This window comes from Pleuronectes platessa, chromosome 12 (genome assembly GCF_947347685.1).
Source record: "Pleuronectes platessa chromosome 12, fPlePla1.1, whole genome shotgun sequence".
In the NCBI taxonomy this organism is placed as follows: Eukaryota; Metazoa; Chordata; class Actinopteri; order Pleuronectiformes; family Pleuronectidae; genus Pleuronectes; species Pleuronectes platessa.
In genome coordinates, this window is record NC_070637.1 from 15572264 (window position 1) to 15586337 (window position 14074).

The window sequence follows — 14074 nt, forward strand, 5'->3', positions numbered from 1 at the left end:
ATAAGCAGGCTTAAACAGCAAGCAGACAGCATTTGTTCTCTGTGGAGCAGCGTACGAGGAGCTGGTTGATTAATGAGAGGAATTAAAAAGTTTACCAGAGTATAAAAACAGTGTAACTTAGAAGGAGGGTGATGAACGTTCCTTGTCTTTCTTCCCAAAGAGTCTCGGACATGTTACATGAACATACAGCTGGAGGAACCTGCCAATGTTTGTTCTCTCTTTCTGTTGCTCATGTTAACTTGCACTAGAGGAGGGGTTTGTCGAGGATAAGCGACAGGAGGAGTGTCCTGCACGCAACTGGGATCCACCCCCGGGCCTGTGATTGGCCGAGGCCGTTGTGAGGGAGTCCAGGGGAGGCCAGTAGGAAGGTGAGTGGTCTGGGACTCTGCTCGGGGGGGGCAGGCACCAGCCGAAAGCAGCCGCTACTGCCTCTTAAAGCCTAGGTGCTCCTCATTACAGCTCCAGACTGATAGACACAGAGCAGGGGAGGGCTGGAGACAGAGAGAGGGACGAGGAAGGAGAGAGAGAAATTGTGCAAAGGGACAGTTAGGAGATAAGCAGTCCTGCTCGTGTGCTCACCCTTCCTTGGCTGCAGCCTCCCCACTGCACCACCTGAGGCACACATACTGACACACACATACACACACTCTTACACACACACACACACACCCGGGGAGGTGTTTCAGGGAGGTTAACAGGGCTAACAATCCAGGGAAAGAGGGAATTAAACAGTTTTTGTTTTTCAATCCGCTGCGTCCACACTCAGGAGAGAGAAAAGGGATTACAGCTTGTACTCCTGCCCCACTTATTCCTGTCTTCTGTCTGCATTCTATTGTTACTGAGTAACTTTGGAGATTTTTTTCGGATACAACCTTCTTGAATTGTTGGTCCGAGCAAAGAGAGGCATGGCACACGGACAAAAGAGCCACAGGTGGTCACTAACCCAGGGCTCCTTCAGCTTGGCACTGGGCCTGTCGCTCCTCTCCCTCCTGCTCCTCACCGTCTCGGCCGCAGATGAGTACGACTACTACAGCTGGCAGTCGGACAACTTCCACAATGGCCGCTTCTACACCAAGCAGCCCCAGTGTGTGGACATACCAGCTGACCTGCGCCTGTGCCACAACGTGGGCTACAAGAAGATGCGGCTGCCCAACCTCCTGGACCACGAGACCATGCCAGAAGTCAAGCAGCAGGCGGGCAGCTGGGTGCCGCTCCTGGCCAAGCGGTGCCACGCTGACACCCAGGTCTTCCTGTGCTCGCTGTTTGCGCCGGTGTGCCTGGACAGACCCATCTACCCCTGCCGCTCGCTGTGTGAAGCCGTGAGGGACAGTTGTGCTCCGGTGATGGAGACCTATGGCTTCCCCTGGCCGGAGATGCTGACCTGTGACAAGTTCCCCATTGATAACGACCTCTGCATCCCCATGCAGTTCACTGGGAATCATGTGACGCAGCCACCAGGTAGGGCAACCGACACACACACACACACACACACCTTCATTCAAACATACTGCTCCACAATAGTGTAAACACTTGAGTCAGTACAGCTTTAAAGAGTCACTTGTCAAACTTATGGCTTTAGTGTGTGTGTGTGTGTTTGTGTGAGTGAAAGAGAGAGTGATAGACAAATAGAAGACTAAGAAAAAATTAATTTGTGGGAGTTCAAACATTAACTTGACATTTTGCACAAGCTCTAATTTTAATATCAAAATGTCATGTGAGAAGATCATTAACTACAACACAATCAGTTTCAGTGGAATAGGTACATCAACAATACTTTTAATATAACTTTGAAAAGCATGCTGTATTGTTAATTTTTTTGTTCAGGTCAGGGTTTAAATCGAGCAAATTACAAAGATTGAGAAGTCTGCCACTTGGATTTTGGTAAACGATACATGTATCTGCATGTATTTCAGATAACACATCCGATGCAAAGTTTCCGATGACTTTTGTTGAGTGCAGAGACACATGCAGAAATAAAATACTATCAACACATGTTAAACAAATGTGGAACAAGGGAGTTCGTGCATGCATTGCACATTTCAGGAATTTGATTCACGTCACCAACAAAACTGATAAGACAGACGAGTGGTCAGAGTCAGCAGCAGTGGGAGCTTGGAAATGGCTTCGAGGCTCACATGGTTTTTTCCCAGCACTGCGCTGAGGCCAGATAAAAGTTTTAAGTGAGAGACGAACCGGAGGAGGTCAGTGAGGGAGACGGGGGCAAGAGGAGGTTACAGGGGAAAGTTCTCGGGTAACTGGACAGTTTAGGATGGCTCCCTGCCATTTACATATACGCCTCAGGGAGAGACAGACGGAGAGAGACGCACACAGGAGACGCCGAGACTACAGCAACTGGACCCCTCACTCAGTTAAGATAAATGCCCCAAGATGTTAACAAATCTTGACTGAAAAGGTGATGTGCATTGCAAACACACACACACACACTCACACACACAAACACACACACAGACAGCTTTATCAGCAGTCGTCCATCAACAGCTAATCAATCAATCTAACAACTGAGCGAATGGAGAATGTCCCATTTGAAGTCATGCATGCAACTCACTAGCTGGTCTGCAAAGTGTCAGTACACAAACAAATAAACCCGAGAAGGATCAAATTAGAATAAAAAGTGATTACACTGCTGGTTCTAAGAGAAAGATTTGCTTTACAATTTTATACAGGAGAGTCAAGGGGCCAGATGGGCCAATCATGAGCTGTGACTGGGAACTAAATTGAGAAATAGGTGTGTGAGTGCATGTGTGTGTGCTTGTTTCTGCTTGTGTGCACCGCGACTACTTAAGAAGCCTCTTCACAAAAGCTGAGAGGGGGAGAGAGGGAGTTGATGAGGGACTTGAGGCAGCGGAGGGGGACAGTCCCCACTGTGTCCCTGCCTGCTCAGCTTTTGTTGGGTCTGGCAGCCGGCAGGCCAATTAGCTAGAAGGCCAATTACTGAGCTCCCGCTAATTAGTCGACATGACAGGACAAGAGAGGCAGGCAGAGAATGGGAATAGCTAAAGTCTGTTTGTCCCCCGAGAGAGCCGAGTGGAGAGGAGAGAAAAGGAGAGGGGAGCCGGAAAGTAAAGAGACGCAGACGAGGAGAAAAGCTGCTTCCTGCAGCATAGAGTGTCTGCCTCTCTGCTTTCAAGCCCGACTCAAAGAAAACAGTTTCTTATGCCACTTCTTACCTTTAACCATTTACTGTCATTTTTCATCTACTTTGATTGAAATGTTCCTGTTAGAGTATGGTCCGATTTATAGAGTAAATGTTTTCCTTAACTAAAACTATTCTTTGATATTCTAAAAGTTCACAGCAACTATCCCTGATCAAGATGTGTGAAAAGAGAAGCAGGCGGCTCAAACTGTCACACCGGGTTTGTTGATCCTTTCTTATCAAATAATGAGCTGAGGCAGCGAGATTAGAAAGTGCTGCGAGATCAATAAAACAATATAAAGGGATCTTTGTTAATCAGCAGTTTGATGCAGAAAAAACACAGACAAACGTGTTGAGTTAAAAGGGAGTATCAGTTAAGTTCAAAAGTTTAATTAGTGTGCATGTGTTTGTCTGTGCACGTGCATGTGTCTATTTCAAACTGAGAGTTAACCCATATCATTTCTAGCCCAGAGGCTCGGTCTTTGACATTTTCTTAAGAGGTAGAGATTCTCAGATGTTCCGACGAGGCCATCCTGAGGACAAGCTTTTGGCTCTAAAACACACACACACACACACAGAAACAGGTGTACATGCACACACACAAACATGGCCAGTAATAACAAAAAGGAATTTTCGTAGAAGTGAGTTTCCCAGGAAGCCTCAGTGTCAAAAGAACACAGACGATTCTCTTTGCACAGGTTCATGTACAAAAGGACTGCTGTGGAGATCTAGGTGGATGCTGGGGAGTTGATCGATCACATGAATTAAGTGCTGTTGTACCTGCTGCTCCTCTTGTCCCGGTGATATCTGAGCTATTCTGCAATTACATGATACGGTACGGTTCGAGGGCTCCTCTGGAAACTGTGGACCACCACCAGCCTCTGAGCCCAAGCTGTGTGTGTGTGTGTGTGTGTGTGTGTGTGTGTGTGTGTGTGTGTGTGTGTGTGTGAAGGTGCTCGGGTGTGTGTAACTGGGGCCCACGGGGTGTGAATGTGTGAAACACAAGTCTGTAGATATTACACCAGGGAAGACAAGCTGCCTGCTGACAAAAGAAGCACCGAGGTATCCAGGGAGAATAAAAGGCCAGCTGAGCTCAGTGTGTGGATTTAATGATGCTGCCTTTATCAACTGTCAGCATCAGATAATAACAAGATTTGATAACTGAAAGAAGAATTCTGCTTTAGTGCAACCGCACAACTCAAATTGTGTGTTTCCACAGAAAAATGCTCCTCGAGACAATATGCACGTTGTCCCGTGAAAGTGGCTGAAATTGCACGGTGTGAAAGATATTGTCTGTCCTCGCCGTCCTCATTGATGTGGCTAGTGTAAGTTACAGCCGCGCTAAAGGAGACGGGCAGCGCTGTCAGGTCCCCAGCAGCACAATGGGCACTACTCATGTGGCCCTGGCTGCTATATGAAAGGGAAAATGTGATCCAGTGGTCGGTGCACGGAAGACTGCCCGGGCCTTTTTTTGATACCGTGTTTTCTCTTGTGTGCAGGGCTCCTACAGACGCGAGGAGCGGGCCGGGCTTTAGGGGCCCCGGGGGCCGGCTGCGGGCCGTGTGTAGCTCCTCCTCTGACCGTCTGCATGCTGCATTTAAACAGATGTTAAGCCGGCTGACATAAATCACACGCCACATTTCATTCCCGGCACAGTACCGTTTTATGTCATAAGTGTTGCTGCTCATAACTTTAAGGGCCCAAATGAGGCATGAGATAGTGACTCGCTCATACTTTACATGGAAAAAAACGATTTAATGCTTTGGCTGCAGAGGACAAGACATGCTAGCAGATCACATGACGATACTGTTACATCTTTTGTGTAGAAGGCGTGTGTGTGTGTGTGTGTATGTGTAACTTTGCTCATACTCTAACCAAGATTTACCCCAACTGTAAAATTGATTATAAGGTTTTGTCTACACTTCCCGAAACCCTCTACATCCGCACGACGGTAATTTTACAAAATATCTCAATCCAGACGAGGAAACAACTACAACACCTCAAACAAACATGGCGGGCCAGTAGGTGGCGATAAAGTCTACGTCTATGATCCGTTGTATGAGGCAGACGATAATGAAGATAATGCTAAATTTGGCAGAAAACGTCAACTTAAACCCAGCCAAATATATCGACATTGGTTTATAGCTACCATTGTGCAATAGTGGGCGTGTACAGAGTTAGCTGTGTCATTGAGTTTTTGAAAATCTGCACTTTGGAAGGTATTTTTATTAATTAGGGACTTAGGCCAAAATGCAGAGGATAGGGCGTAAAAAGTGCGTGTTTCCAACAAAAGTTTGAAAGAGAGTGTAATGACAAATTGACTTTGGCTTTGTCACTTAATGATGACCAGAATTTGAGTTATTGAAACACACACAGCAAATTGCTCCTTCAACAAGCAATTACATCAAAAATTATGATGATGATGATGACATCACAGTGGAACCTTCTATTCTTCCCAGTTCTCTTAAATCAGTGTTTTTCTAATATTGAGGGTGTTGGTTGTTTTTCCCTGTTTTCATGAAGGATCTCTACATAAACCAGGTCACTTTAAAGAGAAGACGAAAAGAAACTTGAAATGGAGAAAGTGATATGAACCTCAGTGCTGTGACCTTCTGTGGAGTGAAATTGCTGGAATCTTGTCATCTGTCATTTCCACTCTGGCTCGGAGTTTGAGGATTAACAGCAGGACTTTCCAACAGACCACCTCCCTACCCACCCTGCTCCCATCATTCTTCTCCTCTTATCCGTATTCATTGACTCCCAGCCTCAGAAAAATATTCGAACATTCTTCACTGTGATTGGGAACATTAATGGTTCTGCCGTTAAGTCTATAATCCGGTGTGCAAGTGACGAAAAGTCCAAAGTTGACCCCTCATTTTCAAAAATGGCAAAAATACATTAATGAGCTAATGTCCAAATATTTGCAGAGTGGAAACGTGTCCAGCTAAAAAACACCACACCAAAGCCACGCATCAGTGATTTCCATCAGAACATGACGGCTCTCCCCCCCCGACAGAGACCCGACCGCGAGGAGGGCAGTTGTTGCTTAATTGATTTCTCAGCGGCGTCCAAGCGCTGGTTTTCGGTCCAAGCTCGGCTAAGTTTTCATGGAGGGGGGGCTGCGCTCTCCTGACACATGCTCTGGCATCAGCGCAACTGGGCCTCCTGCCAACGTACCACCCCTGTGAAACCAGAATGAATTCCTGTGGAGTCTGAATAAGATGCAACAGCTCCGAGGCAATCATTCAAAACAAGACAAATCCAGAGGAGTCCTGGCATCTCTTCATCTGTGTGTGCGTGTGTGAGTTTGAGTGTGTTTGTGTGTGTGTATATGTGTGTGTGTGTGTGTGTGTGTTTCCATGCTCTTGTCCCAGTCTTCACGTCAGCACCAGACAATTAGAGGCCTGACCCTGTATAGGTCCTGCAGGTCTCCCGCCCGTGAAAGCATGGGAACCCTCGCAGGAGAAAATTGGCAGTAACTCCACAAGAACATGGTTCAACTCCCACCGATGCACATACAAGACACATACACTCAGCTGTGGTTGGGGGGTTCAACCTCCCCGTGACCCGAGCAGCGGAGCATGCTGACCTTTGACCCCTCTCATTATCTGCCCAGACGCTGTGGTTAAGGCTGGGGCGCGATAACCTCTGAACCCTGACTCTTAACCCAGGGGCTACTATGGTCCTGTGAGTGAGTGGGTGTGAGTAAATGTGAGACGTGGAGAAAAAGACAGAATCATAATCATATTTCTCTTATCCTATAGGTTTGAGAAGATTTCTATACTTCATCCCTCTCTGTCTGGCCTTGTCAGATGTTATACCTAATTCTCCCGATAGGCCCAAGGCTCTGTTCGGGGGATGAGTGGACTGATATTAGATGTGTACAACCAGTCTCCCTGGGATTACATGGAGTTTAAGTTGTAATTGTCATAATAAAGTTTTATATTGAAGAGTCTTTGGAGAAAATTGCAATTTAGCATGAAGCATGTCTGTGTGTGTCTAAGAGGGAAGAGGTTGAGCTCTCTGAAAGATGTTTTGGAAGCAGCATGAGTGAGAGAGGTGAGAAAGGTCAGATTAATCATATTTCCAAGAATATTTGGAAAGTTTTACACTGTATACATTAGTATTTTTCCTTGTCTCTCGTGTTGAGGTTGAACATGTGAGATCACACATGCCTTTGAGCAGCGCGAGCATGCCCGTACATTTTGAGTTAAAAATAAACTGAACTTGCTGCTTTGGTTTTTCCTCGTTGTTTCACAATGTGCGGTTGCCGTGTGGCCTGAATGGCGGCTGTGTCTGTTTACTGAATCACTTTTCAACATGTTCGGCCGCCGCCGCTCCAGCGTTTACCTTTCTGCGCGGCCAAGCCCACGCCACCAAAAATATACAGCGGCCAGAATAAAAAACACTTTCTCCAGTGTAATTGCAGGGCAAACATCAGTCGGCCGGCTGGACTATATATTCGCTCCACAGCAAATACACTGTGACAAGTCAGGGGGGGGCTTGTGTAAGTGCCTCAAAAGTGGCCAGGGCTTAACGATTTCATACCAACACAGCTTTGGTTTTTGCTGACTGCACTTGACTAACAATGACCTCAACTCAGCGGCTGGATATTCGCTAATCTGGCTCCATAAGAGCACCGAATGAAATGTGATTCGGTGTAGTAATTATTTTTTCTCTGCCCTCAGTGTCGAAGGCGTGCCCTCCGTGCGACAATGAGATGAAAGCCGACAACATCATGGAGCATTACTGCGCTAGTGACTTCGGTAAGTACCAGCTGTCAAAAAAGAGTGGAACCTGAGTGTAAACACAGGACAACACATTTTCAACGATGCTGTCCGGCTAGTAGCGCTTATCAAGTTTCGAAGCGTACGTATAGTTTTTAGAAGATTAGTATAAACAGTGTTATTCAAAGCAAGGAACATCCGATTTAGTGAATTAAGGTACAACTCGTTGCCTGCAGGGGGCAGACGAATTACAAATGCAGCAGCTACAACCATCTTTGGCTGTACAGGTGGCGCAACTGACTGCTAAACTGCTGCTGCAAATTTCCCTTCTTATAACTGGCTCAGGTTAGCGCATTTAAAGTTGGTTTCAAAATAATTTTCCAGCCCAATCTGTAGCCTGAAGAACCTGAATAGGTTTGTGAGCCAGTAAAAAGTAGAATCACATTGGTTTATATTTATTAAATCACAACAGAAAGTGAGGGAATGAAAAAGTCAGCGCAGGGTTCACTGAAAGTTACAAGGCCGTTTCATGTGTTATTTGAGGAGAGGTATTTTAAAGGCCTCAGCGTGTGCCATCATTAACATATCAGAGAATTTGTTTTGGCTTAAAATTTTCGGGAAAAATGCACTAACAGCAGTAGATTGAGTTACAAGTATGAAGACAGAATACTAGAAGCATTTCATTGTGTTGGACAGTAAAAAGAAACAGCAGGAATGCAACTGTCAAAACATCCATCCACATTAGAATATCAAGCACAGTCGCTTGACAGTGAAACAAATGATGCATTTATCATCATGCATTTATCGTACAGTACCAAAGTCTGTTTTTAAGTTCAATAAAAGACACTTTGGGCTTTTCATTCTTTTTTTTCACTATGTAAATTCATTGTTTTGGTTTTGGTCTGTCTCTATTAAACTCACAACAAGGGGAGAAAAGTATTCCCTCTTTTAGCTAAATCCCTCTCCTTATAATTCAATAATTTAACAGCTTCCAGTCCCCAATGTCCATTCAACAATATTTTCCAGACTTTCCACTTCACCGCAGTAATGAAATGTACACACAGTCAGAATATGATTATTTCATTATTAAATTTGCTCGTGGAGGCTCTTGGCCCGTCAGTACTCGGCAGCTGATGGAATTCTGCTTGCACACACTATTGCTCCTGTCTGCAGAGTAACCTGCAATTTAAAGGTCACCAAGTTTCGTAATCTTCTGGGAATTACCCGCACCTCCAGATGATGAGCCATTATAAATCATAACTTCATAAACACAACACATCCAGCAACAAAGTACATCTTTGTGCACAATGCTCACACTCTGGGCCGCAGCCAGAACATATGTTCATCCCCTGCAATCACTCATGACTCCACCAAATCACTGATATTTGCTTGCGTGATTAATTGCAGCATCGCACATCTCAATCTTTGAAAATGAGAGCACCACACGGTTTCTTTCCTTTCATAAGAATGAAACATGATCACACGTGAAGGCAGATAGCCCAGACATTTTATTGGCTATATGACTGGATGAGACATGGGGACGAGTAGAGACGTCAAGATAACCATGACGTATGGATTTGGAGATCAAGGCCGGGTGTTACTCTATAGGGCGATAGCTGAATACAGCTTGATCTAACGTCTCGTGAATGTCGTAACCTATTCATGCAGGTCGCCCCGAGAGCATTTTAAACATTGTGTTTTGTTACACTCTACTTTTGATGTGTGATCTCTCCACATTCCTGGTTGTACCATCCAGTAAGCGTGGTAAAAAAAAAAAACAAGAGTTGAGAAAAGAAAAAGCAGCTGGGATGAGAGTCTGGCAGGAACGTGCAGCCTCCACCTGGTCCGTACGGAAGAGGCCCCACCATGTAGCTTAGGGAAAGATCTGTGCTGCTTCAAAATGACAGCGCACCTCTCTCTCCGTTTCCTCTCATCAACTTCTACCTCTACTCTTCCTCTGCAGACTGTAAAAAGAAAAGTGAGTTTGTATAATGATGTGTCCACAGCGTGTCACCAGAAAACTGGCCAGGCTGCACAGTGGGCGGCTGAATAGAGCTGAACCAGTGGTGGGATGCTACAAAGTACATTTACTTCATTACTGTACCTAAGCACATTTTTCATGTATTTGTACTTTTAATTTTTACTCTCCTACATATATCGGCAAATATATTTTATAACAAATGTCTGTACATGCTCACATTATTATTATTATTATTATTATTATTATTAACAGTAATTAGTCCACGGATCCAATCAGAACTGAGAGGTCCCATTAGACCCCGCCTCCTGCAGCTAAAGCATCACTGGTAAAGCAACAACTAAAACATATTAAGAAGAGGCCAAAACTAAGCTATGCAAAGGAATAGGATTCACAGTTACTTTTACTTTTAATACTTGAAATATATTTAAAAGCAAGTACCTACTTTTCAAGCAGAAAAGTTCACGCTGTACTTTTACTTGAGTACATTTGTGTATAATTTAAACTTTTACTTTGGTTAAACGTTCGAGTGCTACCTCCTCTACTGACCAGAACATTTGAAGTGAACGATGGTGGGAAATTATTTTATCCTTGCTATCTTTTTGCTGGACGTGTAAATGAATGCATTCATTCACACACGCTCGTCTGTGTCGGCTCGCAAACGCAGCACATAAACACACGTCCTCAGTTGAAGGAGCTGGATGCGAATCAGGACGTGGATGAAAGGGAACTCAGCGCACACATACCTTCTTGATCATGCTATCACTTCACATGCACTGAGCTCGTATCAGAGTGTACCCTGGGCTGTTTATGCAACTGCAGACGAGCCGGCGAGAAGTGAAATGGCAGCCTTCCAGCGGGGCTTGGGTACATAGCGATGCTTCATGCCGACCCCGCTCCACTGCCCGGGCCTGTGATTGATTTCACCTGTCAGAAAGTTCACCCAGAGAATTCCACTCTCAATGCTTGGCAGTTCAATTTTAATCTCTCCTATAACTTATTAACATGACGCTCCTCCGTTTTTTTCATTAGGTGGATAATCCCGATTTTTTTGCTTTAGCCAAACTCCACAAATTTAGGAATCATAAACAGCACAGAGGTTATCTGTTCTGCACAAAAAGCAAAGAGAGGAACAAAAACAAGCACGAAAAAACCTGAACTGAAGTTCACTGCTGCAAGATTGGACCTGAGACTGGATTTCACTCTATTCGTCACTCAAAAACACAAACAATCAAGTTTAGTTTTGACCCAGAAAAAGACCTGAAACCATTTCATTTGAGGGTCGGCACTGAATAAAGCTGCGTTCAGACCTGCTCCGCACTTTCTCCAGATCTTTTCCTGCCAGGCCCCCAGCAAAAACTCTATTTCAGGATGAATAAGAGGAACCATACATGTAGAAGACCCTGATGATGTCAATTTGGAAAGAAGTGATTCAAGAGCTTTTGGTGATTTGGTCCATCCCAAGTGTCGGTGGGCTGTAAACGGAAACTCCTCAGCAGGATTTATACGTTACATTCGGCCTCCTCCTTCATATTGTGACTATGTCTGACTGGAGAATCTCCTGCTGCGAGGTTCATCTTTGAAAGTGAAAATCTGGAGAAAGTCATCATCAAGATCATGTCTTCAAGACTTGAACCTGTGCCAAAAGACCTAAAACTTGCCTCTGTTGTTGCTCCATAAATATGTCCTCACCGTTTATGGTTTTCCCCGAAGTCAGACACACAAACACACACACAGGATGTGGTTGTTGTATTTGCATGCTGTGGGAGATGTTAAAGGATGACACCTGGGAGAGGTGTAAAATAACTACTGTCCCAGCTGCTCAGAGTCGAGTGGAATCAGGATGACACGTTAACAGCTTCTGGGTCTCAATATCTGTGATTCATAACAAGTTTAAAAGTTAACACTCTCTTCTTTTTCAGCCCTCAAGATGAAAATTAAGGAGGTGAAGAAGGAGAAGGGCGACAAGAAGCTGATCGCAGCGCAGAAGAAAAAGCGGGTGCTGAAGCAGGGCGTGCTGAGGAAGAAGGACCTGAAGAAACTGACCCTGTACATCAAGAACGGCGCCAACTGCCCGTGCTCGCAGCTGGACAGCCTGGGCTCCAACTTCCTCATCATGGGCCGCAAGGTGGACCAGCAGCTGCTGCTCATGTCCATCCACAAGTGGGACAAGAAGAGCAAGGAGCTCAAGTTCGCCATCAAGTACATGAAGTCCCATCAGTGTCCCACCTACCACACCGTCTTCCAGTGACCGGTGGACTCGCAGCACAGTCCACGATCGCTCCCCACACTCCGCCCTGTTAAATCCTAATTCTCGTTCCACTAGTGCATCCCTGAACCCCACACCCCCCTGCACGGCCTTCTACCAGCCCACGACTCTGTTCGACGGGGGGTTGCAGGGGGGCCTTGCTTTTATTTTCTCAGCTTTATCATGAGTCAGGTCGTCGAAGGGGGGGGTCGTTCTGATCCGCTGAGATAAATCAGGCATGTTAATGTCGGAGTTTCTAAAAGCAGCACGCTCTGCAGCTCCATCCCCAAAAATATGGACCAAGAAAAAACATAGATTTATGGCATTTATGAATAAAAACTGACATTTACACTTCTACCCCCTGCTATTTAATAAACTGTTTACTATTTAATAAACCTCCTTAACAATTCTCCTTTCCTTTTCTGATATAGCAGAACCAATCACTTGTATGATATCTTACAGCAAAGTTATGGATAGGACCGCAGCATTAAGAAACGGGAGCCTAAAGATTTGATTGATTATAGACAGACAGAATTGGGAGGAGGAAAGGCCGAGTTTGTTTCTGTGTAAAAAGAAAAGCTGAGAGGAATGACACGCTGGTGACGCTACAGTAAATGTGGGCTGTGCAATGGGCCAGAGCACACACCGGCTACAGCAAAGCAGAGAAATGTAGACGACCCACTAAACTGTATGTTTTAATAATGATGTAAAAGTAGGAAATTCAAATGAATACTAGATCATTAGAAACAGGGCTTTTTTTATTTCCTCCCTGCTGGGATAGAAGACGGATGGAGCGAGACCGACTGACGGACAGGTTGATGCTTTCACTGACTTTGTACAGAACCGTTTGTTTTTGCGGCTTGAAAGAGGGAAACTTGAATCATTTTTTTTGCGTTTTGAATCGGGGGAGAGAGACGGAGGTTAAGGCAGAGAAGACATCTTCCTGAACACAAGTGGAGAATAAAGGAGAAGGAACGAGAGAGAAAGAGACTCTGGACAGAACCAACAATGTTGGGTTGATAAGTCTCTGGTTCTCGCTATTTTTCACTATCACTCTTCAAATGTTCCTTTTTTTTTGTACTTACATTTTTAAAAACTTTGCTTCAGTTAAACTTCTATGGTATGAAAGCAGAAATCCTACATACAGACATAACGCCTGAATTCACTGTTGCCGTAGACATGAGAGATGAAATTTTGATATTTTCTAATCAGTTAACCTGTAAGTAGTTCTGTTACTGAAATACATCTTTGTTTTACAAAAAAGTAAATGAATAAAATATATTTGAAATTTTTATAAACAACTCCTCTGTGAAATGTGCCGTTTCTTCTATCTTCTTTCATTATGATTAAATGACACAGTGCACTTATTCATAAAATAAAATAATTTACTGGCCCAACTATCTGGATTAAATCTTACATTATTTCAAACCTTGGCTGGTTCTTGGAATTTTATGAATCTTTAAAACGTTCGTCCATTCAGTCGCTATTGACATCACTGACATGATGGGGGTGGAGCCAATCCAAGATAATATTGGCCAATAGGGGAGGGTGCAATCTGTTACAGGTCGCCAGCCTATCACATGCATGCAAAGACAAACACTCATTCACACTTATTCCTAATTCACGCTACACATTTATAGCCTGATTTTCCACTCGCTGGCAAAAAACCATGTTTGGTAAAAAAATCTGTGTTTTGTGAACTCTTTGAAGATCAGAGCAGAACAGAGACATGTAAAGGTTGTGTCGTGTTTCATTAGTCATTCAACTGCAAGACTCTCGATCACAAGACAGCAAGTTGTGTAACGTGAACTGCACAATGATCTTTCGACTTTGTAACTTGATTTTGAGTTATGGGGGAAAAACCTATTCAGAGAAGATGTACACTCGACAAAGAAAGGCTGTTTGAGTTTCAAACCAAGCACAATCTTGCTGTGAGGCCACACTGCTAACCGATGCACCACAGAAAA

The 14074-nt window shown here is 44.5% G+C and overlaps 1 protein-coding gene across 1 annotated transcript; it reads left to right on the forward strand.

The window, feature by feature from the left end:
• The first annotated feature begins 391 nt into the window (after positions 1–391).
• Positions 392–13408, forward strand: sfrp5 (secreted frizzled-related protein 5). The gene is made up of 3 exons (XM_053436870.1): positions 392–1458; positions 7843–7920; positions 11782–13408. The coding sequence occupies exons 1-3, from the start codon at positions 906–908 to the stop codon at positions 12108–12110; spliced, it is 960 nt and encodes a 319-aa protein (XP_053292845.1). The 5' UTR covers positions 392–905; the 3' UTR covers positions 12111–13408.
• The last annotated feature ends 666 nt before the right edge of the window (positions 13409–14074 follow it).

What these genes read in the sequence shown, in the direction of transcription:
- sfrp5 (XM_053436870.1), top strand. Translation starts at nt 906, where the DNA reads ATGGCACACGGACAAAAGAGCCACAGGTGGTCACTAACCCAGGGCTCC. An exon ending in TCATGTGACGCAGCCACCAG is followed by an intron (nt 1,459 to 7,842) that starts GTAGGGCAACCG and finishes CTCTGCCCTCAG; the next exon opens with TGTCGAAGGCGTGCCCTCCG. An exon ending in TTACTGCGCTAGTGACTTCG is followed by an intron (nt 7,921 to 11,781) that starts GTAAGTACCAGC and finishes CTTCTTTTTCAG; the next exon opens with CCCTCAAGATGAAAATTAAG.